The 27075-nt window shown below is 32.1% G+C and overlaps 1 protein-coding gene across 1 annotated transcript; it reads left to right on the forward strand.

Moving 5' to 3' along the window:
• Window positions 1-26379, forward strand: LOC148603453 (uncharacterized). The gene is made up of 7 exons (XM_088551438.1): window positions 1-484; window positions 1400-1516; window positions 2088-2192; window positions 14001-14051; window positions 19130-19792; window positions 22348-22464; window positions 22961-26379. Exons 1-7 carry the CDS (start codon window positions 157-159, stop codon window positions 23353-23355), a joined length of 1776 nt encoding a protein of 591 aa, XP_088407564.1. The 5' UTR covers window positions 1-156; the 3' UTR covers window positions 23356-26379.
• The last annotated feature ends 696 nt before the right edge of the window (window positions 26380-27075 follow it).

A 27075-nucleotide genomic window follows, 5' to 3' on the forward strand; every position in this document is an offset into this window, starting at 1 on the left:
TCTTACGCAAAGTTCCGTTACCATAATCCTATTTCGAAAATACAAGGAGAGGTAAAGGTCACGCAGATAAATCGTTTCGAAGGTGAACAGTTAGGTTTTTTATTTCGTGAGTATTCTGGGTATAATCCACCGATATACGAAACTCAGAACACATATATGTATCTTGGATTTGTTAAACAAATATTACTGCTAGTAAATGAAACACAAGGTTACAAGGCCGGTAATGAGGAGTATACGTTTTTCAATTGTGACGGAAATCAAAACAGTTACTTTGCCTTTTACTTTGGTAATAATACAGTCCTTCCGAAACATGACAGAAATTTATTATCGAATGGGTGGATATCATCAGCTACAAATCTTAGCCCCAACGAGTATATGGACATAAAATTTTGTTTCCCGGTTGAAATTATCATGGGTGGATGTGGAGCATTGACAACAACTTCTGGGTTAAGAGGAATAAAAGGTTCATTAGGACTACCATTTGGTAAGTGTACTACTGTTAACAATTGAGTTTTATCGAATATTTAACATTCAAGAGATACCTCAAAGTATCAATATCCTTGAAATTGATATTTCATTTATTCAAAATGGAATGCATTTTTTTTTCATCTAAAATAACTTTCAAAGCTATCCCAACTGATTTATTTGACTTCCATAGCTTCTTTGTATTACATACCTACCGGTCTGTCACTTTATTCTCATTGACAAATTAGATATTCCTCCAGTCTCTGGTGTTAACATTTGTATTATTGACTTCCTAAAATCCAGAACAGCCTGCCACCCCTTTCATATACAAAGTTATCAGCTTTATGCTGGCTGTCTGAATTACAATCACTCCAATGCCTACTTAAGTGACTTACTAAAAAAACATTTGTCTTTCATCCCAAAAAAATTGATCGACTAACACTAAAAATCCAAAGGATCGGCGTCAATTGACCTACTACTGGAAATCCTACCAGACTATCTGTTCAATCCATTTGTGTTTAATTAATAAAATACCCATCATCCTGTGAGGTTAATCCATGCCTTTTTTTACTTACTATACGCCCAACAGTGCATCTTTGTTTATTTAGTTACGAGAAACTCCACCAGCTTTTGGCAGCCTAATACATGCTTTTTGACTTACTAGAAATCCAACTGGACTGCCACACTTATCACATTTATTGACCTATTAGAAATCCAGCCAGCCGACATGTTTTATACATGTTTCTTTAATTACCCGAAATCCCACCAGTCTATTAGCCCAAATCATGTTTGAACAATAGTTCATGTACAAAAGATGGTACAACTTATTGTATTCCTGTTTGCCTGATTATATATGTCCGAGTAGTCTTTGTGTATTTACTTAGAGAAAATCCAAATAAACAGTTAGCCTAACCCATTTTCATTGACTTTCTAGAAATCCCACCAGCCTGTCAGCCTAACCCATGTTTAAACAGTGGTGCATGTACAGAAAATGGTCTGAATTATGTATGTGCCTGTTTGACTGGTTTTTCTGGTCGAGAATGTCAACGTAGTCAGTATTTTTTTAAATAGTACTAGTAATTAATACAGTTATGAAACAGGTTCTTAGTTTTGAGTCTATATATCCAATATCATATAAGTATCTTAGATACTATAAATGCACTAAAAACTTCGTTTCGAGGAAAAAAAACAAACACACAATTATGTTACTTTTTGAGTCGGAGAATTATTTATTTTGATTTGAAAGGGCGACAACATGTCAAATAACACCGGTGACTATTTTTTGACACCTGGACAATAATACTATACTATTCAGAGACACTATCAAACAGTACATATATGGTCAAAGCATATCGGCTGCATGAGGATAAAGTGACTAGTTTAGTCAATAAACTTCACATTTGACAACGGTATGTTTACATATATATTCAATAATATTTATGAATTTGAAAATTTCATGAGCATTCCAAATTATTCATGCATCTATAAACGGCATATGGTATGTACAAAAACCATTCGACATCCCAAGTATTTTCGTGTACATGTAATTTCTTTTGGGCAAAATGCCGAAGTTTGATGTGTAAAATATTAATAAAATATACTTGCTTGCTTTTAATCAACAGGAATAGTGTCCACAACAGTACAACAACAAAGAAGTTGTTTATGTCCATGCTCAGAAACAGGACTAAAATGGTTTTATTTAGCCGACTTAAATTTAACAAAATTTTGATTAAGGATGAGATTGAATACCTGCAAAATAAACTAAGAGTTGATACAAAGAAAACTAATTCGTTCTATCGCTCTCATCATTCGGCCTCAGACAAGAGAACATCTGCCTTTTCAACAGGTTTGGTTGGGATTGTATTATTATGCATACCAATATTTCTTTTTGTAAGTATTGATTTCATGAATTTTTTTCGGAGGTAAAATTAAATGTTTCAACTTTATGCCATCTACAGATGTACAGTAATTTTCACGGTTCAAAACTGTTGTCTCATTATATGACTGTTGTAATAGCTTGATAAAATGTTATCTATCCCGGTTGAAGGATCACCAATATTTTATTTAAATTAGAAACAGTAAAGTTGAACTAACTTCCAACATTTCAGCATTATAATGAATTATGGTTACTGGAGGGAATTATATATTGTTTATGATAATTTGATAAGAAGAACAAAAGTGAAAAAAATCCACACACATCAATTAGATGTAAAATTCAATGACGAAAATACAACAGGAACAACAAACAACAAACCAAATAAAAACTAACAAATAAACAAAAATAAAGAAGAACAAACACAACTGATAACCCAAATTTGTCTGACAGATCATGTTCCATGTTAACTTTGTTGCAATATAGGTGTGTGCACATTAAAGGTATTGTAAAATAATAATACCTGAATATTAGAGAGAAATCAAATTTGTACAAATGTAGTTCCTTTATACTATTAATCTCAATTTCCTCTTCGAAATATATCGAGGTATTGATACAAATGGTTGTATTTAAACATATCAAAGAGCCTTTCTCATGGTACATGTTTGTATTTTAATTTATTATTTATTCATTTTATATTTTTATGATTAAGTTCGTATTAATGTCTCTTATTATTAAAATGTAACCTATCATTTTGCAACACTGTATACTTTTATTCCATATACTCAGTTAAAATCCCGACTTAAAACATTATACATCGTCGTTTTTCCAAAAACAGATGGTACACCTAGATACAGTTATATATATTTCTTGGTAGAGATACCTCATACTTTGTACATGTAAGAAATAATTCCAAATCATCTTCCAAATATACAGAAGATGTTTACAAAATGCTGGAAATTTTTAATCGACAACATATTCGTCCAGTGTGTTGGACGCGTTTCTCAACAAACGGCCGTCATTCCAATGGGAACAAATTTTACACCTCTACTTGATGACATATTCCCTTACTCTTATGAGGCTGACTTTATAGCTGATCTGATTCAAAATACAGAATATCGTTTAGCTAGATCCTTTAATCTCAGTTTCCGCTTTATACATTACGTATTATCTTTAAACAATCCTAATTTCGGGGATTTGATATATCGTATCGACCAAAAAGAACTTAAGATAAAGGATACTAAAGACACTGTGAAGTCAGCCTCACATCTTGAACTACACTTAGAAATCGATGGTAAAGAAAAGCTTTTGACCAAAACTCCTTTCAACACCTGCATATGGAGTGTTCATATCACATCTCATACGTTATGCCAGAGCTTGCCGAGACTAGGCAGACTTTGTATCACGTTAAAATTCTAACAAATAAGCTTCTGGTGCAGAGTTATGTTGCTACAAATTTGAAGTCATCACTACAAAAGTTTTATGGTCGACATTATATACTCGTGCGTCGTAACAGTATATCTTTCTGCGCCATGAAAACTGATTTGTTCTACGTGTCATAGTTTTCCTTTCCTCTCTCGTCTACCCCGGACTTGACTTTTTATGAGCAACTCGGCAGGTGTTTCTAGAGGACGCTTACCCTACCGGTACACCTGGTCCATGCTCCCAAGTTTAGTGGAGTCCGATATACACATTTGCATTTGTTACTTTGTACGTATGATTTAAGTTACTTTGTTGTTTGTCGTGTATGTCTGTTTGCCATGTCTGGTCTTTGTCCCAGGGATTACTTTCTTTTGATTACTGCTATAACCATGGTTACCTTGATTACTCTTATAATTTTATTCATATTTTAAAGATTTTTATATTAATTTGATATTGTGTTTGTCAATATGTTCTATGCATTTTGTGATATTTTTTTATTGTATTTGTTGCCTATGAAAGGGGAAGACGTTTGTATTTTTGTAGCCTTTCACATGGTATATTCATGTTTGTTCAATTTCCTTCTTGTCAGTTCTAAACGTAGTATAATCACGTTGAAATTAAGTTTCGATCGTAATCCAGTGTCTTGTTTTTTTATCTAACATTTTTCATGTCAATATTTTATTCTGACGTCTTATAACGGGAGTAATTACACTCTAACATCGTATGATCTGAACATTTTGAGAAAATGAATATTTTTAGTACGCAGTTTTTCCGTCAGGCTCAATCTGATCAGGAAAACGGAGTTCATTTGAATGACAAGATGTCTCAGATTCCCTATATCAAGTTTGATCTACATACTTAATCCTTTTATTTCAAATGTAGATATTTTATGATGTATTGTCCTTTAAAAACCGTTCTGTTTGGTGAACGGCCGTGTGTAATATATCCAACAGAGCTCGAAATAGACGTGACTACAGGAACAGCTTATTCAGCATCTTTTTGGACCTAGAACACTACACACATTTTTATGGTATTGCTTGTTAAGGAAATGATAATAAGCGTTTTCGTGTTAATAAAATTAATCAGTGTTGCTATAATGGTCATTCAGACAAAACAAAAATGGATGAATAAAGTTTATAAAACCCCTACCACTGTGTTCTATTGTATGCAAAAGACTGATGTATATACTTCTGTGTCGAAAAAAAAGAGTAAATACAAGTTTCATTAAATTTATTGACAGAATGAAGCACTATAGGTTTATATGTAAATAATGTAACCAAAAGAAGGAAACAGTACCTTCAAAACTTGGGAGTAATAAATATATAGATAAGGAGATGAAAAATGAAGCCTGCAATATATAAAATACTCATAAAAAATTAAAGCTGAAATATCCGGTATTCATGTCTATGGTAGTGACGACAGCAAACTATGCCATGCAATTTGGTAAAACCTAAAATTCCCTGATTGATATAACATCCTAGACCTGTTTTCAGTATGATATAAAATGATTTTGTTTGTAAAGTTTGTTATTTATCAAGCTTTTTTGTCGTGTAAAATAAATCATTTTGGGGATGGACAAAATATTCAACACATTTCCATAAATGCTTTAGTTATGTGCTGGTTATCTACTAAATGAAATTAAAAATTTACAAGGGATTTGTCCATCAAAATACTTTGGATATTTCCGTTAAACGATATGGCTGTTATGATGCCAATTACTGGAATTATTTCGGTGATTATCCTCATGATACAAACTATACTTAGGATCGTACATGTTTTTTTTTCTTTAAAGATTATGAATGTTTTTATATTTTTAGGTTATACGTGTCTTAAATTATCACTTATTGATTAATGTACTTTTCCATTACGTGTTGAATGTATTTCAGTGTTGTGATTAATATATTGTTTCTATAATTAGAATCACTAAAGTATATGTATTGCGTTTAAACCTTTTAGGTTTGAGAGAAAAAAGATTCTTCCACCTTTTAACTTTAAAATGGTATTTACCCTTATGTTTATTGTGTATTCTAAAAAAAACAAAAACAAAAAACAAAACATAAACAAAAACAAAAACAAAGACAAAATTCAAATCCTTTGTAATTGGGAGAAGTTGGAATCATCAAATGATAAATTTAGTATGTACAAGTGACGTTATCCTAACCGATGCTATCGTCAGCTTAAAATATAAACACAAATATCCGTACTATTTATCTCTATCACGACAACTTCAAAGAATTCCTTCAGACAAATGCGCATAATTGCACATAATCCGTGGTTATTGTCTTTTTACGGAAATGTCAATGAACATCCAGTTTTAGTTTAATTACCCTAGCTATAAATGGTAATGACAAATTAACGCATGCACGCATGAAAAAGAATTTTACAATTGCATCGAATATATATTTAACAAACAATAATTGCAATCCTTGTCATTTTCACCCATTTGGACTGAATTATAACCGGAAAAATAAGCCGTATCGGAAGCGGAATGTTTAGTGCGCAATACAACATGGTTTAACTCACCTTTCAATTTGAAATTCCTGTGCCACGTCGAAGAGTAATGACGGGAACCAAGGTTCTTGAGAAAATCAATAGAATATAATCCAGGAACAAGGACCAGACATGAAAATACAGTTGTTTGTTTCCTGGGGTTTAACGCCCGAGCAGCAATATTTCATCTATATTCAGGCGATGAACATAAAGTGGATGATAAAATGAACATGAAATGATGATGAAACGAAAAATGGGATGGGACACAAGGATAATGGGGTCAACAAAGTTTGATTGCCACTGAAAATAGGGCGAGCAGGGTAGGGTCGGGCAATTTAGCCTCTTTTGGCGTAGCCCTATGGTTCCTACTCCGGAAGAATACCACAGTAGGGTTCTTTAACGTGCGAGGAACATGGTGCACCACTATGGTTTGCGGTCAGGTTTTCCGTATTGTCGCCTGACAACTCCAGCATGTAACACACTAGGGGTACCCCATTTCACCACCTGGGGCACACAACCCAGTTGCTGTCTGGGCAGAGCGCCCTAGCCCCCGGCTAGGGTTCTGAGCACCATTTAGTCGCCTTTTACGACAAGCTTAGCGCTGCTGCATGCTTATTCTTTTGCCACCCGGACCTGCTCGGGGCCATGGAAAACAGACATACACAACAAATAACATATAGTAACTAAATAAACTGCATACAAAGCAACAAAAGCAAATAAGCAACGGTAGGGTAAGCGTGCAACTTTGCATTGGTATCAAACTTTCATGTTTTAACCCTGACACTGCCATTTGTCTTTACTTATGGCTATTCCTTTTGACTTCTGCCTAGTAATTATTGGTTCGGATTTTATATTATTATCCTTCAGTCATTCTTTAAGAAGAATATCACATTTACAACCATGATAAAGTTCTGCAACATTAAATTGATGAATATCCTGGCAAAGTGTAAGAGTAATCAAGGAAACCAAGCGGAAATCAATTGAATATTATCCAGGAACAAAGATCAAACAGGAAAACACGGTACCCACAACGAGAACATAAGATAAAAGAAATAATATATACATAGTAACAAAAGTGTATGATCACTCGAACTCCACAAACAACTGGAAGCATGGACTTGGTACACCGGTAGGGGTAAGTGTCCGCTGTCTTTCTAAAAACACCTGTCGAGTTGACTATAAAAAGTCGTCCAGGGTAGACGAAAGAGAAAGGAACGACTATGACACATTGAACAAATCAGTTCTCAATGTGCAGATTGGTGCACCGTAACGATCCCCGATTTCATGATGACAAATTAATAAATCTTCTGTAGTGAATCATTCTATCTTTAAGCAACATAACCCTGTTAGATGATTTAACGTGGATTGACTTCTTAAACTTATGTTATGTGCGAAAATCATTTTTAATCCCCCCATAAACATTTTTTAAAAACTTCATACATGGTATTCAATACAAATTTTTAAATGTCAACCGTTAACTATGTGCCAAATGAGTATTCACATTAAAACCTCTTCAACTTTTCTCACGTTATAACTTGACTGGAATGAACTGAATCTAATTTTTTAAAGTTTATGCGAATGTTGATAGTCGTCTCCGCTGCAAATGGAAAAGTAAATGCTGAAAGAAAATAAATATGAAACCATGTTGCTAACCAAGGTAACTTTAAGGAGTTTGTAATCTTCGGGTACTGTTTGTAAAGAAATGGTCAAATAAGTACTTGAAATAGAATTAACTACAGTGGCTATTAATGGTCCTAAACACAAAAAAAGAGCAGTCAAATGAGTAGAAAAATGTCCGGTTCTGAAAATGTTCTGAAACTTAATTACTATTAATTCAAATAATGACGAACATAAAAAGTGTTAATGCGTATTTTATATGATTACAATTCCAATCTAATTAGCAAATGCCTTAGTGTGCATTATGAATGGTTGTTCACCTTTAACCACTAGTCGATGACAGATTTTACAATTGTGTATTTAAAGGCCATATCACGATGTTGGTTGAATGCCCCCAATTACATAGCCAATTTCATTGAATCTTATGGTAGTTTGGGATTGGAAGTGTAAAAGGGGAGGGGGTAACATAATTAATGGATGTGTAAAAAAGACCATTCAGTCATATACCAAGCATAAAATTCTGAGACTGAAATACAGTGTTTTATCCTATAATAATGTAGCAATGCAATGTGCAATTGAAATATTTAAATGACTGACAGAAATGATATCTGATAGTACTTATGAGAAGTGAAACAAAGGATTAAGCAATATGGCCATTAGAAAGATCGATTTAAAATATAAAATATTCATGCAAACGTTTAAACGAATACATCATTCGTTTCTATTTGAATTGTTGTTAGGTATACAAAACACGTCTTTTGAAATATCGGCATTGTAAATTTCATATCATTTTTTTTTGCTGTTTCAATATTACATGTAACTTGCAAGCTGCAGTCATGCGTTTTTCCCCTACAATTTAAAAAAAAGTTTTGATCGTTCCCTCCGCGGGACTCGAATTCGTACCACTGTAAAATCTATGGCAACACCGCCTGCACCAAGTCCACCGCCCTAGACCACTCGACCAGCTAGGCTATATAAAAATATAGCTTTCGCTGGCCGGGTCATCCCCCCTCGTATGATTAATCTAGGACTGTAACTTAGTACACGACCAAACATTTGCATTGCAAATTTGACAGTTCTAACATCGTTGGGAATTTTACAGACCCAGCAGTACGAGTTCGAATGCCGCGGAGTGAACGACCAAAAATTTGCATCGCAAATTTGACAGTTCTAACATCGTTTTTCATATATGTATATTTTAAATTTAACAAATTTTGATTATTTCCATTCAAATGTTTTTACACCTATTTTATGTCCTATTTTGCTTATGTATTAATCTCCGGATCATTCGATTTTTATTTACAGGGAGATTATACTATTACAAAATAAGTACATACATTTCTTTATCAATTTATACCAACAACTGTTGCTAGACAGAGTATGTAACATGTGAAGTCAAATAACTATGACTTTTGGACATTATGATATCAACTATATCACTTGAGTATTAAATAGATCAGTCGACTCTTGGCGTCCTTTATTCTCATCAATCACTGACTATAATTTGTATAAAAGTCTGTCATTTAGTTGAAAGAGTAATCAAGAGAACCAAGGTTATAGCGGTAATCAAAAGAATGTAATCCAGGGACAAAGACCCAACATGGAAAACAGACACACACAACAAAGAACATAAAGTAACTAAAATCATACATACAAAGTAACAGAAGCAAATGAGCAACTCGGACTCCACTAAAAACTGGAAGCATGGACCAGGTGCACCGGTAGGGTAAGCGTCCTCTACTTTTCTACATGGTGACGACCATTAAACTTCTGTAGTGATGACTTTAATCCTGTAGCAACATAACCCTGTTCTAGAAGCCTATTTGTTAGAGTTCTAGTGCTATACAAAAAGTCTGCGTAGTTTCGGCAAGCTCTTGCATAATGTATGAGTTGTGATATGAACACTCTATACGCAGGTGCTGAGGGGATGTTGCCACAGATGAAAGGAAAGTTGACAATTCTGAATGAAAAGTCATCACTTTTGTCGTAAAGTTTGGTCAATAGTTTTCCTTTACTATCGATTTCTAAGTGTAGGTATATGAGGCTGACTTCACAGTTTCTGTTGTATCCTTTATCTCAAGTTCTTTTGGGTAGATGCGATGTATCAAATCCCCGAAAATAGGAGTGTTTAAAGATAATACGTCATCTATATAGCGGAAACTGAGATTGAAGGATCTTTCTGATCTTTCATTGAACTTTCATGTTTTAGGGGACAGAAAGACCGTGCAATACATTTCATCCGAAGACACGTACCTGTAGCGTACTGTCTGTAGACAAACGATTATCACCTTGAATTTGTTATTCGTTTCTGTTTGTTCGCTTTTTCAATTAACAATAAAATTATTAGTAAAAAATATAGATCAAAATATAATATATAATTGAATATTATATATTAATGAAAGTACATCAAACGCATAAAAACAACCTTTTCACTGTGAATAATACCATATTCTTTAAAATTAAAATCTTGTAATTTAGCTCAATTCGTAAAGTACTTTTGCGTCATATGTTTTTTAATTAATATTGCTCGCGAATTAAATAAATTGAACGATATATTAAGAGGGTATACACAACTGACTGACATGTTTAATACGCGTCACGTGTAATGTCATAATATCTCGTACCTGAGGCGATAACGCTTCCACTAGACCACTAAGCCCCGGAGGCAATTCGGTGCCTTTGAATTTCACATTTATATATTATCAATATTATCTGTAAATAGCTTCAATCAGCAAGGATATAATCTATTTTGTTACATAAATCAATTAAATACAAGAACAAAGCTTTAAAGGGAGGGAATTCCGAATAGTAAATAAACACCTTCAGCGCACACGACAATATCAGTTCGCGCTTATACTAAAATCAACCTAGTGACAACTACAGGTGATAACAAACGTTTAAAGGGAATGAATACATACATATGAGTATAAATTCTCGATTATACCAAAAGCGGTTCAATGTTTATGGTGAAACGCTCTTTCGTCTACTCCACAACGTGAATCGCAAAAAAAAAAAAAACTTTGAGAACTAAATTTGTCTCTATTTGACTATTTGATGATTGCATTTAAAAAAACATGATACCTGATTTCATTTTTTCAAATCTCATGAAAACTGGTACATTTATCTTGTAAAACGACGGTATGCTATACCATAATCATACATTTATTTCTCATTTAAGCAATGCACGGTTATACTTTTTGTACGCGCGCTTTGCAGTATGTTTTCATTTTGCTTCATTAAACTTTCCCTGCAACAACTTACATATAACAGAGACGGTTAATTATTTTTTCAAAGATGCTTGATAAAGGCGTGCCATACTTTGGTTTATTTTTATTCCAGGTTGAAAGGTATTTTATTCCGGGTTGTAGGTATGTTTTAGTTAACTTTATTTTGTGCTCAGTTTTTTAGTTTGTTATATTGCTAAAGTGAAATTGGATAGAAGTATTGAAGCATGAGAAAGAAATAGTTCAATGTTCTTTTTGTGTATTGTACATATGTATACTTCAGACTGACTGCATACAAGTAATAACAAATGCATAACATATGTTTATCTATTTAGATATCCTTTTTAGGTTTTTATATGATGAAATGTAAAACTGAATACTATTTGTTTAGTATGCTTCTTCAGTAAATACTATGCATCTTCAGTAAATAGTGAAACGGGTACCAGTAATTATGATAAAACGTATGTGTTGTGTAAACTGTCAATGATAGGTTTCGGACAAATCTATTGGCGATGAAAGGTACAAATAAGGATACATATTTACAGCGATAACTCTTTCGGTCAAAGACGTTATTGTTTTATTCTTCTCAGACATTGTTACGCAAAAATTAAAAACATTGTCTTTATACTGTTGTATTCACATATATTGTTTTTTTCTCTTGGTTCCATATCGTGTAAACGGGTAGTAGGGTTTTCATAAAATACAGGATCATTCTGTCCAATTCTTTTATTATTTGATACATGAATGGAAAACGCAGAAGCATTATTTTGTACATTTTAAGTTTTTATGATTTTTTGGGATTTTTTTTTTGTTTGATTTAGAATTAAACTAACATCGTTGAATTGCAACCTTCCTTGTATGGCGTGATACTGTAGTATCGTAAGGATATTATTCGTCACATAAAACAAGGTGAATGACTTTTTATGTTTTCAGTAATGTGAATGTATATTTGTACAACGTAATAGCTAACATAAATTATAGCTATTCTAATATCACAAAGAAAGACTACTTTTGCAGCTGAACCGCCCAGGGATAGATATATTGGAGAGTATATCGTTTCTCTAGCCAGCAGTTTTATATACATATTAAGTTAATGTGTGTGTGTGTGTGTGTCTGTGGTTTCTTGTAACTATACACAACAAAACAAACAAAACAAAACAGAATCAAAGATAAACAAACAGAGAAACAATCAAAACCCTTCAAAATGGTAACTAATCATTTCCAAAATATTCTAGTCAAGAAATTGTTTGCTTATGTTTGTACTTTGGTTGTTCTTAACGATAACGATCAAGATAACGAAAAACTTATACATTAAAAAACATTACTTTAATAAGCGCAATGCGTCGACAAAAAAAGTTTATGGACGTTGTCGTTACAGTGACCCTCCATTAAACTAGATAATAACCAAAAATTAAAGACAAAAATAAGACAATAAATAAAATGAGCAACTTCAAATGTTAATTTGACCATGTCATGGACAGATTTATTACTTCAATAACATATCAGAAATGACGTATTTTAACAGAACTTTATATACTCTGTAACTATCAAATATTACAGTGAGTAATATAGTTCCTTCAGGAAAAAAAAGTTGTTCGTCCCTTGATAAAATGGTAATTACACGGTGGAATGTTTTATGTAGTTCTTTAATTTGGAAAGTTAACAATGGGCTTTTCTATCGCTAACATTATACAGCTTTCAAATTCTTGTATGTTTGTCAATATCAAAGTGAACTACCTATGGATGAAAGTTTATGATGTAGTTATCATTAGAACAAGTGTCGACCAACTATCATTCCTAAAACTTACTATTTTATTTGCTATAACCCTTGCATCTACAAAGTACGATCTATCTGACTCAATAGATCAATTAAAACAACGCTATTAGTAATATTGAAAAGCCTTTGGTAAAAACATTGTCTTCATCTAAATATGTCTACAGAGATCCATTTGAGGCCGCGTCGCTCGAAGATTATTAAAACCGTTCATCGAACAGGGATAATTGCATTTCTTCTTATTATTATATTTTTCTTTTTTAACAAATTTTACAAACAAATGCAGCCTTGGTTGATGGCATTTAAAATATGAAAATGCTTTTATTAAAATATTACTTCGATTTATTCGTTTATATCATATGCTATGACGAAATACACAAGGGCCTTAAGGTAAATTGCTTTTATTTAGATACGAAAAATAACCTAACCGTCATCTCCCAAGTAAACGTCTGCACGTTTTTGAACTTATCCGGTTTCTGAATAGAAAATTCCGAGTATATATTTTAGATAACCGAAAATCAATACCAATATTTCTCCTTTCAGAAACAATGAAAGATTGTTTCTTTAAAAAAAATGATAATTATTTTAGAAACAGCATCTTTTCATGAACAAAAGATGTGCACATTAGCTTGCTCTCCATAGAACATTTTTGCATTGTTGTTAGACTTGTTTAATTTATAATAAATACTCATACAGTCTACCACGAGATAGACCATATAAATACTTAGACCATACCAGTATTATTTGAAAATGAAAATCATGTGCTTTGGTTCGTATAAATTGAAAATACATACATAATTCAATTGTTTACATCAATCATGTTTTCATGACGACTGCGTCGGTGATACTTGCTACTGCATGGGACATTTGACTTTCTACATCTATAAGTTTTGTTTATGCAGGTTTATTTACAATTGCACCTTCTATACATGTAAGTGAAACAAATCGCCAGTTTAGCTTTTTTTTTAAGTGTTACGTCAATAAACTCTGCAGTGTTATTTGAGCCCAAAAGAATTATACCATCGTTTGCTTTCTGCCCAAAAAAAACTTCAAAAAGGGTTATCTTTATGCTAGAGTGGCATTGTGTGTGCAGGGAATATTGTAATTTATGTAGAATGTATCCGATTCTTTGCAGCCAATAATACACGAGGAGGAGTATCACGGACTGGCTTAACTAAGCCATATGGTGTGTAGAATTAGATAACCCCCTCCCTTTTGCACCCCACCACTCATCAACCAAAATATAATTTTCAGTACCCTTATACCTCCCATTACTTATATTTTTGTCGCCAAAAACAAACTGAAGCACATTTTGTATATTTGGCTATATTTTATATCTCGTTGATGCTAATTTCTATTATTTACGTTGTGATTCTCCGAATTGTGACTTTCTGCAAAACGAAGAACATTTTATATTGACATATTTAGATATCAACATATAACGCAATGTCTCAGCTTTACATGAAGAAAGTTTCAAAACACTTAGGGTTTTGGAGTAAAATGAAATAAGTATACCCTTACCCTACAATAAAAAACGCTTAAATTGACATATTTTTCAATGCCAAATCCCGTACAGTATGTATGCTTTACTAAGAAATGGTTTATATGGTGATTTCTGTATAAATTGTAAAAATATTACCCTAGAACTGATCTCTGCATATAATAGAATTCTCAGTCAAAGTACACCAACACTGTGAAACTCATAATTAAGGTAAAGATGTACCAAACTTGTATGGCCAATTTGACGCTACGAGTTTTGTTTTGGGGTTATAATTACTAATAAATCGTAAAAAGGGGAAATTTTCAGAATTTCGAATTTTTTCTTTATCACAAGTTGTTGTCTTTTCTTTCCAAAGTACCGTCGTTCTATCAAGCTTTTTGGGTGATACAGTATATTAAAAAAGGTGTCTTAGCTTTCAAAGGAGCCCAATTAATACATGTTTAACTATTCCAAGTCATGTTAAATGATATTGTACCACCTCTACCCCTGAAATAAATACCATAACATTATATGAACCAAAATGCCATTTTTTCATCCAAAAACCGTAAGAGTTACCGCTACTTTCGTGGTACCATCGGACATTGGACATGATATATATATTTAGTTTCTGTGCACATTTTGTCCCAAGAAGACTTAGATGCTCGAATAATTGAGTCAAAAATATTAGCTTTTTGACCTAGCAGGGTACAAACATAGGCTAAACAAGAATCCGAGAATATTTTTGGCGACACTTTGATTCGATAATGGGAGGTTTGCTGGTACCTGAAAATAACCGTGAAGTTGATGATTGGGGTGCACGGGGGACCATCCCAGCCAATGAACTACTGTCTTTTTGGCTGTCTATCTGTAAGGATCTTTACATATTGTCGAAATCTAGCGGAATCAGCTATTTAGCAACACATTATTAATCCTCTCAATTAAATCAATGGAAAACAATTGAATTGAATGCTTTTCTTAAAAAAAAGTCTTATATATGTTTGAAATGACTATTATAAGGAAACCTTACCAAAATATAAGTGACAATTAATCAAGAGAAATGTTCATAAAATGTTCAAAACTAGCGTTTTTATATCATTGACAGGCCTTAGAACTTAATTATAAGAAAGTTATATTTACCCCTTGTCATTTGTGCGTGCAATAGAATAATGTTCCAGAATGTTGCTGATAGTTATTTCTTAGATTGTTTTGTTACCTACATTCACTATGTAACATAAAGAAAACCAATGCGATATAAGGGTAAGTTGTTGTAAAAATCAGGGAAAATGAAAAAATCAGAAAGATGCATGTCAAAAACCCGAGGATCTGATAATATAATATCCATCAAGGATGCTTTCTCTATTTGAAAAGACAATTATTTGATCTCTGCATCATAGGACTTTTTTAATAGAATGTTAGGAAAAAACAATATAGTTTTGACAGTGTTATTTCTGATAGAAATGATTATTTTCCGTGCATATTAACCAAATTACATCTCTATTTATAAGAATGAAATTAATTTCTTTTTTCTAATTGATTCTGATTGTTTGGAAGTATAATTAAATTGTACCTTTAAAATGGTGGATTTTCCAGATATTTTCCATATACTTTTCATATATCACCCACTGCCTGAAACAACTGAAAAAAAAACAAACAAAAAACAAAAACAAAAGACAAAAAACAAAACAAAAAATCAGGTTTACTAACATTTTTTTCTAAGAACGAGATGGACCAAAACCATATAAAAATACAAATAAAAAAACAAGAAAAACAAAACAAAACAAAAAAAACAAAAAACAAAAAAACAAAAATCAAAAAACAAAAAAACCCAAAAAAACTATGGATTAACTAAAACAAAAGCAGAACATAACAGCTACAAGCAATTTTACAGGTATTTAAACGCATTACAATGGTTGCTGCTTCAATAATCGATCTACTTTATTCCTTTCAGCATTTTTTGTATTAATTAGATGGGAGAAAATGAAATATCTGTGAATCGATCTGTCATCATCTAAGATGTATGATCTCAACCACAAATATCAGGGAAACCCACAACCAAACAGATTGGTTGAAGTGCACCAAAAGAGAATTATTCGTGTGTTTATGATAGCGACCTAACATAATTATTTTATGTGGAATGGGGTGTTGTAAGATCCTACTTACAATAACTGATGGGAAGAATTGAATTGATAGGTCTTGTATTGATTAGATTGACGTAATATTAAAAGTCCGAGAAATCGATTTGTCTTATTGTTTGATGTGACATTTGTTTTATTTTATTATTATTATTTTTTGTGGTATTGCTAGGATACTGTATATTTGTAATAATTGTAAGATTGTTTGACCTAATCTGTTTGACCTTTATTGCTAGATATAGATATGGCACATTTGTAAACATGTTTTTTTCAATAATGGAATTTTCTATAATTTGTAAACAAACAAATATTGCTTATCTGACTCATTCATAATTGATTGTTTTCTAAATTGTTCTAGAACTTTCTTAGTATTTCTATATTTTTTATGATATTTTATATAAAAATGGACATCTGAAAAGGAAATGAATCTAACTGACTAATGAATGACTGAATGCTGGTTTGTGAGTACATTCATTATTTAACATTGGACCTCTGAGGACACATTTGCAGATTGGATTAAGAGTTTGGAAATTATTCCGTGTCGGACTAATACTATATAAATTAACTTTTGGGTTCCTGCTATTAAACAGAATTCAAAAGTGGACATCAAAAGTTGGACGAATTAGCAAACTTCCCAGACTGTATATTGATAAGACATTTTTGTAATTATAATTACTGTACTTGTAACACATAACTTATTTAGTTTCATTAAAATTATCGAAAATGTAATTTGTTTCTTGTTGCCTGAATCTTTCTAAGAGGTTATTTCTGGCCTTGACATTTTTTGTTGTAACAGTATAAAGTCGTCAGGGAAAACAAAAATTGGAATCATTTGTCGTAGAAAAATAAATATTTATGTAATCCCTTTATGCAAAACATTGAAGACAAACGATCAACTTCTAACTGCCACTTGAATATCGCATAACAGAAGTAAAATTTGAAATTGAATATTTGGTACACATAGGTACAGGAAATATTTCTGTAGGGTAATATATATACGCTAAGACAATGCCATTTCAGAAAAAAAAACATAATCCATTATAGACAGTATTTTTTCTTGTCATCGAATTAATTTGATTGATATCATATAATAGAGTTTATTATTACATACCGTCATATTCTCTGTGGTAAATACCAATACATCTACATAGTAAGATTCAACAATCGAAAACTCAATTTGTCTTTCAACAGGTTTAATCCACAAACGATGCCTAAAAAGTCCTCAATACAATGACGTTTGTCATTTAGTAGGATTTAAAATCTTTCAAAACTTTACTATTTTGCGCGCAAAAACGTAAATTTGAAAAAAAAAGATATTAAATACGTTGTATGATAACGTTATGAGTTATAGGTAATGATTGTACTTAAATAAAAGGACATTAGCCAATATTGATATAAGGATACGCAACCCCGAACAATCGGCAAAATAACACATTCATTTAAATGCTTATACCATTTTTCACTTAGTTGATTTGTAAAGATAGTCACTAATCATGACAGGATGACACTTTGTATGATACTGAAGGTGTAGTTAAAACATGCAGACTTTGTATTTAGACTTAATGAATGATGTTCAACATAACCAATCAGATATTTGCATTCAGACGTGAATTCAAGCTTTCGATACATCACAAGAACTAATACATTTAAGCGACGTATTTAGTGTGAATCAGCAAATAAAAAAATACCCTGTAGGCATCGTACAGTTGAGACATTATAACTTTTTGTAAGGTTAACAATGAATGAAATTTAAGATTTAACGCCTACTCTTTTTAATGTAGATGCTTTCGTTCATGCTAGAAATCAGATCAGGTGGATTTTCAACTGATGTTATATCGTTTATATTAATCAAGTGGTACACCTGTTCGGACCATTCTAGTAGCACTACTTTTATTTATTCACCGTAATATTAAAAAACATGGAATACAATACTCTCTTGTTATCTGTAGTGTGTTTTCCTGTCAAAAATATTTTATGTGCAGGTGAGTTTCAAAATAATCATTTAAAGTAAACTGTGAAAACCAAGCACTTGTTTAAAAAAGAAAGAATTTCACAATTATTTTTATATATTTATTTCTGATAAATGTTATTTGCTCTGAGTTAACATTACAGGAAATCAACAGAATATTACGAAATTTCGTTTAGGTTCTCATGTTTTGAATTTCTATTTTTCCTTTGTTTTGTACTAATTTTCGCGGTATACATTTTTGTTATTAAAATTAGGGGTAATACACATTAAAACCCATGAATTTAATCTCATCAAATTGTAGTAAGGCTATGAAGCTTAAATACTAATGATTAAATGGTTATTTTGTATATAGTTTTCAATATAGCTTTGTTGTTTTTTTTTTTGTTTTTTGGTTTGTTTTATTTTTTTTCTGTTTAGTTTTTGTTTTTTCTTCTGTATTTTTTATCTAAAATATTTAACATAAATTAAATCAACATGGTTTATTTTTTTAGTATGTCTGTGAATGTTGAATCAAGGTATGCATTTCTGAATGTTAGTCTTTTTTTCTTATTATGCACTTATGATGAAAAGAACTGAAAAGACATTAAAATAGAAATGTCAGTGTAGCTAAATTTTGATTTCTTTGGAAATCTAAGATGGAGTCAAAGTATTTGCAAAATTATTTGTTCTTTGTCTATTTTCAGAGTCCTGCTTAGAGGTCATTTTAACAGATCGTTGGAGTGTTTCTGGTGAATACAACCTCGAAAGTCAAAATAGGGACGCTTACGGAGTGTATTGTGCGTTTGAGAAAACTATTGGTTATACATACTTTTCATCTCATACGACTGTGAGTTTAAACATGACAGAACATTATACCACAAAGTCTCACGCAAAATTACGTTATCATGACATAAATTCAAACAGACAAGGAGAGGTCAAAGTTGCCCAGATAAATCGTTTCCATGGTGAACAATTAGGGTTTCTGTTTAATGAATATTCTGGCTATAACATCCCAAAACAGGAGGGGAAATTTAAGTATTTGTACCTAGGGTTTGTTCCTAGAGATCTGATACAGAAAAACGAAGTTCAAGGCTATAAAGCGGAAAATGATGAATATACATTTAACAATTGTGACGGAAATAGAAACTGCTACTTTGTCTTTTACTTTGGTGCAAGTACAAGCCTTCCAAACAGTGGCAATAATGATTTATCAAAAGGATGGATAACATCAGCAAAACGTTTAAACGTAGAAGAGTATATGGATGAAAAATTTTATTTCCCTGTTGAAATTCATATGGGTGGATGTGGAGCACTGGCAACAACTACTGGGTTAGGAGGGGTAAAAGGATCATTGGGTTTACCATTCGGTAAGTAGGTTTTAATAGAATGGATTGTATTAACGATAATATTTCATATTTTCTTTACCATTGTTTTAAATTCATAACATTATGAATGGTCAGTCATTTAAAACAAACTTAGGTTTTCTGGAAAGTTGAAGACTATCAATTGAAAATTCAAGAGTATTTCTTGCAAATTAGAGATTTCGATTTGTAAGAATAATCAAGTGAATCGAAATTCTACGCGAAATGACAAGAATGCAATCAAGAGATAGTAGACTAGACAGTGAAACAGACTCACACAACAAGTACCACGAAATAACTAAAATAACACGTACAAAGAAACAAAAGTCAATGATCAACCCGGACTCAAGTGAAAACATTGCGGCATAGTCCAGGTACATCCTTAGAGTAAGCGTCCTTTGCTTTTCTAGAAACACCCATCGAGTTACTCACATAAAGTCAAGTGACACGGTGAACAAATCCATTCTCATGGTTCAGATGGATACACCATAACGATCCGTGAGTTCATGATGACGACCATAACACTTTTGAGGTGAAGACTTCAATCTTGAAGCTTCATAACCCTTTTTCAGAAGCCTACAGAATGTAACTGTAAGATTTCAAGCGCGATACAAAAATTGACATGCTTTGGAATATCGTATGAGTTATGATATTATAAAAGAGATGTTGGCAGAGAGCAAATAAGGGAACCAAGGTTATAGCGGTAATCAAAAGAATGTTATCCAGGGACAAAGACCAGACATGGAAAACAGACGTACACAACAAAGAACATAAAGTAACTAAAATCATACATACAAAGTAATAAAAGTCAATTAGAAACTCGGACTCCATTAAAACTGAGAGCATGGATCAGGCGCACTGGTGGGTAAGCGTCCTCTGCTTTTCTAAAAACACCCACCGAGTTGCTCATAAAAAGTCAAGTCCGGGGAAGACGAAAGTGAAAGGGAAAACTATGACACGTTGAACAAATCAGTTTTCATCCCGTTACGACCGACAAGTTAATGATGACGACCATAAAACTTCTTTTGGATGACTTCAATCTTGTAGCAACATAACCCTGTTCCAGAAGCCTATTTGTTAGAATTCTAGCGCGACACCAAAGTCTGCCTAGTTTCGGCAAGCTCTACCATAACGAATGATTTGTGATATGAAAACTGCGCATCTGCTGAAGGAATGTTGCCACAGATGAAAAGAAAGTTGACTATTATGAATGAAAGGTCATCACGTTTGTTGTAAAGTTTGGTCAGTAGTTTTCCTTTACCATCGATTTCTAAGTGTAGGTCAAGATATGAGATGAATTAAGAATAAAATGTAGCAATTCTTAAAAGTTTTAATGAAAGTGAAAAAGAGTATCTTGAAAATTTGTAAAGAAAAGTTAAAAGGATGAAAGCCAAGCATCAGTTTGCTATTGACTTTTTTCAAAGAAAATCCATGAATCAGTTGTTTTGTTTTTTTTTTTTTTGTTTTGTTTTGTTTTTTTTTTTTTGGGGGGGGACCAGTGGCCGTCAAACAACTACCAATTAAGTTACAAGACCATCCTTACTTTCTTTGAAATGAACAACTAGAACGTTGAAACTAAACGTATGTATAATTACTAGCGTTTTTAATTCATACTGGACGCTCGGAATGTAGGCCAAACAAACAACAGATGCGTTTCATTGTCAAGTATTTGATATAACAGATGCGCCGCGTATAAGTAGTTAGTACTGTCGTTTTGTACATTATTTTTGATATATGTTCTGTATCCTAGCCTATTATGAAATTAATGTTCAATTCAACGAATTTATTGAACACGTCATTTATTAGGTGTTTCGTTACATAGGCGTATTATGATATGAATAGGGTTTCAGGTCAAATAATGCGTATATATAGTGGAAGTCGGTGTCTTCCACCGATTCTACTTCGTTCAAAATCACTATTCCTCCAATTTTCAAATTGTTAAGAGTTTGAAAATGAAGATTTATGATTAATTGAATATCATGTTGATTACGTTATGTTTTGTATTGTTGAAATGATTTTCATTAATCGAAAGTAAGGAATAGATATAAGTAATTGATAGGCCGTACTGTATGCCAATGTTGCATTGATTCCAGTAAAAAAAGGAAATTTAAAAGCTAAATATGTATAGATAAACTGCAATTGTACGTATCTATTGCAGTTTTGCACGAAGTTGTAATATCACCATTCAAAAATATTATATTAGGAAAGATAAATTTCATTTATTGATTAAATCTTTATTTTTCAACGAATTCATTCTTATAATGGACAATAATCCAGTTAACTTAAATACGAATACTAGTATTGATTTCTTACTGATCATGTAACTGTAAGCAGATATAATGAACTAGCAGTAATCAAATATATAATAAAAAATATATATCAAAACACTTTTTATAAATTAAAAAAAAATATATTTTATGTGAAACCTGCCACAAAATATATAAAATCAATTACAAATAATGTGAAATCAATTAGATTTGATTTTATCCACTTAATCTATGTGTATTAACTTAATGGAAATCCTAATAAAAGGACTAATCCATTCTTTATTGACATTCTAGAAATCCCACCAGCCTGTCAGTCTAAACCATGTTTTAACAGTGGTGTATGTTCAGAAGATGGTACAGCATATGTCTGTTCTTGTTTGTCTACATTTTATGGTCGAGAGTGTCAGTTTGGTACGTACAATTCAATTATAGTAATGCTTTAAGGTACGACGGTGTGTCTAAGTATTTCTGGAAATACAGAGGACGCGTACCCTACCGGTACACCTGGTCCATGCTCCTAGTTTTTTAGTCCGAGTTGCTCGTTTACTAAGTAACTTTGTATGGTTATATTGTGTTCTTTGTTGTGTTTGTCTCTTTTCCTTGTCTGATCTCTGTGCCTGGATTGCATTCTTTTGATTTCCACTAGAATCTTGGTTCCTTGTTTACTCTTAGCGTCCCTTATGGTACTAAGAGTTAAAATTATACCATCTCACGCAAACGTGACTAAAGCTTTCAAAATCCTATACAAACCCTGGGTTTTTGTTAGCAAAATAAACAAATTCAATATATTAGAAGTAGGCATATCATGAATAAGTTTTAATACTTAGAAATACGCGTTAGAAATTAAGAAATTTATATAGCAAAGTTAACTTATATTAAAAACCACGATTTGTTTTCACTATTGTAGAAGTAAGCACAGAACTAGCAACAACAACAGAAGTAATTATATCAACATCAACAACAGATATAACTACAGCAGAAATTTCCACAACACTGAAAACACAACCGACACAACAAACTTGTGTTTGTCCCTGTTTAGACACAGGACTAAAGTGGGCATATTTAGCTAATTTAAATCTTACCAAAGCAGAACTTAGATTTATACTGAAAGATGAAATAAAACAGTTGATAAACGAACTAAGGGTTGATTCAAAGAAAACCAATTCTTATTATCGCTCTCATCATTCGGCCTCGGACAATAGAAAGTCAGCAGTTTCCACTGGTTTGGTTGGTGTAATATTATTGTTTGTACCTATAGTTCTTTTTGTAACATTTGATTTAATGAACTTCTTTCAGAAATGAACAATGAAACAAATGTACTTTGTAAGTGACGTACATATATATTAGTAAATTAATTTTGAATTCGTGTTAAAAACAATGCTAATACAACAAATGCATTTAACCATTTTGTTTACAAAAAAAACTTGATTTTTGACTATTAGGATTTGTTATATATGATACACATACATGTACATTGCGTATCAAAAACATAATTACCGACAATTATTGTGAACTTTAGAACTTTGGTATCGACATGTAACACCGTGTTGCTGCTTAAGCCTCTAGTAGATTGACCATGTTTTACTTTATTCTTATTCATCACTTATACTTAGAAGCTTGCAAGGTGTGTTTTCTGTGTTTTTATTTATCGCTTTTTATTAAATTATTTTGTTTTCTATCTTCCATGCTATAGCATTTCTTTTCTTTGCGTCTTTTCATGTGAGTAATAATAATATATTGTTTTGGTTTTTCAGTGTCTTTTCTAAACTACATGTACGAAGGACTTTTTTCTGACAACGTCAATAGACAAGAATTCTATAAATACATAAGACAGAAGTGAAAGTAATATTCAGCTGTAAATGTTCTCCGTGTCTTATTAAGTTTTACTTCCGGTTTTATTATTAACAAGTTTTGGGCACATTGTGAAACGTAGGTAAAATGTTTTATGAAAATCATTTACTTGTTTATCCTTGGTTTAATATTACATGTACTATGTGGTATTAAGAACTCACCACTTCTGTTACCAATATTGACCTCTCGATATGTAGTATAGACAAGTAATAAATAATTCAACCAAGTGTACGTAATAGAAATTTTTACTGTTGAATATTTTTCAATACCCAGGACTTGATATCTAATGAGCAACTAAGCGGGTAGGAAAGCAGAGGACGATTGCACCTGATTCATACTCCAAGGTTTTCATGCAGTCCGAGTAGCTCATTTACTCTTGTTACTTAGTATGTATTATTTTAGTTATTTTATGTTTTTGTTGTGTTTGTCTGTTTTCCATTTTGGGTCTTTGTCCCTGGATTACATTCTTTTGATTTCCACTAGAATCTTGGATCCCTTGATTACTCTATCAAAACCTTTCTGCTTGATTGTTCAGTCGTGATAAAATGTACCACTCATTACACCAATTTGTGTCCTATGCATACCATGGTATCGATCAGTGTTCCAAGTTTAACGTAACATAATTCTGTTGAGTGAAATAGGGCGTTAAACTAGATAAAATTCGAGGTTCAATGATTTTCTAATTCAATATAACATAACACAAGTAATCACAGTTTTATTTATCATGTCCAAAGGTTTCTGACAGCCATTAACATGACGGCGTATTTATCTTCGAAGCATGACCTTTTCAAAGATTTCACCACAACAAACAGATAAAGAATGAATAGGTTTTATTTTCTCCGTTAAATATTGGGAAATTAAAATCATTTAAAGCAATATTAAAACATTTCATTATCAGCATTTATGGTGCTAACGATACAATCATAGATGCAAAGGTTTACGCATGCTTTGCAATTGTGTAACGTGTTAAGTAATGTAAGTACATATGTCCATAAACTGGAGTTTGTCTATCTTAAAAACCCACAACATGTACTCAAACAACAATAAGTTCATTGCTAAATTTGGCGAGTGAGTGGTATTCAAACTATCCAATTATGATTTAAATGATGCATGTGAGACGACAATGTAATAATCAGCGCATTTAAAAGCTGCTTTTCATATATTTTTAAGACTTCTCATTGTTAGTGCATCGTCTTTAGGTAAAATCGAATAATCCTGACCTTAAATTCATCGTTTGTTAACATGGCATCAAGAATTATATCGAAGGTGCCAATATGTCGAGTATTGACGGTCATCATGTCTATAAAACAATAAAAATACAGCTTTACTTCATCATAGTTATCACTCGACTGGGCATTCAATTCACTCAGAAACGTTATGTGAGAAATCAACTCCAATCGGGACGAGCAGATGGCGCATGGATTAAGGTCTCAGAGGTCCATCCAACGTCCACTCATTGAACAACACCACCACAGGAAGATATCAATAACAAAAATACCACTCATATATATTGCAAATTTCGATATGCTATACACGTGTTTCAAGGAGTAATCTCTCATCACATGATGCCTGATGAAAGGACGTAGATAAGAATGCATTATTCTGATGATAGTTTGATCATACTGAAACATATTGATAGCTTGTTCTTATAGAAACATATGTACAATTGAGGGAAAACAATACAGCCCATACAATCTGAAACTAACTTTTTCCGTCCTGTGACTGTTTTTATGAAACAGCCGCATGCGGTGGTACATTTCGCATTATGACAATTTTGTACCCACAATTGTTTGATTTTTGTATGAATAAAAATATAAAAAAAATATTAGCCTCTAAGTACGTTACTTAATATAGGCAATTCAATTGAAATTGATAGTAGTGGAATTAGGGATAATGCATTTACGTGATCTTTATATAAAACGTTGATGTGCACACTCCGGACTAACAGCTATGTCTCTTTGTGAGTATAAACCAACCTATGCAAGATGAAACTGTTAAAATTATTCTGCTATAGCATTTTAAAACGAAACAATCAAAGCGTTTAATGTTCGTCGTACTTTAACACGCATGTTAAAAGATTACGATTATATGTAACCATCGAAATCTATTATAATTTATATTCTCATTTCATTACGCAATACTGTTATTATAAAACATCTTGCAAAGATATAATTTGTATTGCTTGTTTGTTTGTTTGTTTGGTTTGGTTTTGTTTTTGTTGTAAATTTCATGTCAGAAGAATGGCAATGTACTTTAGCGGGTTGCTATGACATCACTGATTGTTTGCTATAAAATGTGTGCCTTAAAATAATCACGACAGATATTCTCAGTTGACTCACACGCAATTATTGGTATATTTTGAAGTAAATGTATTGGCATGATGGGAATAATAAAAAAGGAACCATTAACAAGGATGTTTGCATTAATTCATTTTACATCAAGAAACGAATATTGTTTGATGTTCTTGTATTTCGATAAAACAGTTTAATATAATTTTAGTTATAAGCGGTAATAGGGATTAACACGTATTTTGACAATTTAGTCATAGAAAATAAAATAGAAAAAATGATGGAAAAGTTCTTATTTCCCAGCAGAATAAAGGTATGACATTAAAACTTAGCGAATGACTTTTATAAAGAGAAATAGAAATTTCAAAGGTTCAGACAGTTCCATTAACATTTATAAGAGGTCACATATCAATACAAATTATATAATATGGGTGAACACACATCATGTTGAACAGGTAAACAAATCATTATCGATTTCTCCTTATGTTTTTCCAATAGTTTGCAAAGCAAAATTAAACACAGATTTTGTCTACGAAACAAAAAAGGCAATATTATTATTAATGTGACTTATTTCATTTTATCCATTCAAAAAAAAAAAATAGCTGTGTTCTTAACATTTCAAAGGCAAACATATCTGACGTAAGTTACCTTTAAAGTATCGTATACTTTTATAGAGCTCTGTAAGCTTAAGATTTGAATAGAATGGTTTTGTTGTGTATTTCATATTATTTTGAAGAGATCCAAAGTATTCGAAACAATAATGAAACAAAAAGGCATACAAAAATATTGAATGTGCAAGGTAAAACCTAAATGTGCACTTCAGTAGCACAAAAGTTGTTGTATTCTTTTAAAAGAAGACATCGACAAAATTTCAGTTTTATGA

The sequence above is a fragment of the Perna viridis genome, chromosome 11, assembly GCF_037379345.1.
Source record: "Perna viridis isolate PV_CMFRI_1.1 ecotype Kerala chromosome 11, ASM3737934v1, whole genome shotgun sequence".
Taxonomy (NCBI): Eukaryota; Metazoa; Mollusca; class Bivalvia; order Mytilida; family Mytilidae; genus Perna; species Perna viridis.

Excerpts from the sequence above, each read along its gene's own strand:
- LOC148603453 (XM_088551438.1), top strand. The coding sequence starts at position 157 with ATGTATCTTGGATTTGTTAAACAAATATTACTGCTAGTAAATGAAACA. Across the intron at positions 19,793-22,347 it reads ATCATTGGGTTTACCATTCG|AAATCCCACCAGCCTGTCAG; the intron begins GTAAGTAGGTTT and ends TTGACATTCTAG. Across the intron at positions 22,465-22,960 it reads TGGTCGAGAGTGTCAGTTTG|AAGTAAGCACAGAACTAGCA; the intron begins GTACGTACAATT and ends TCACTATTGTAG.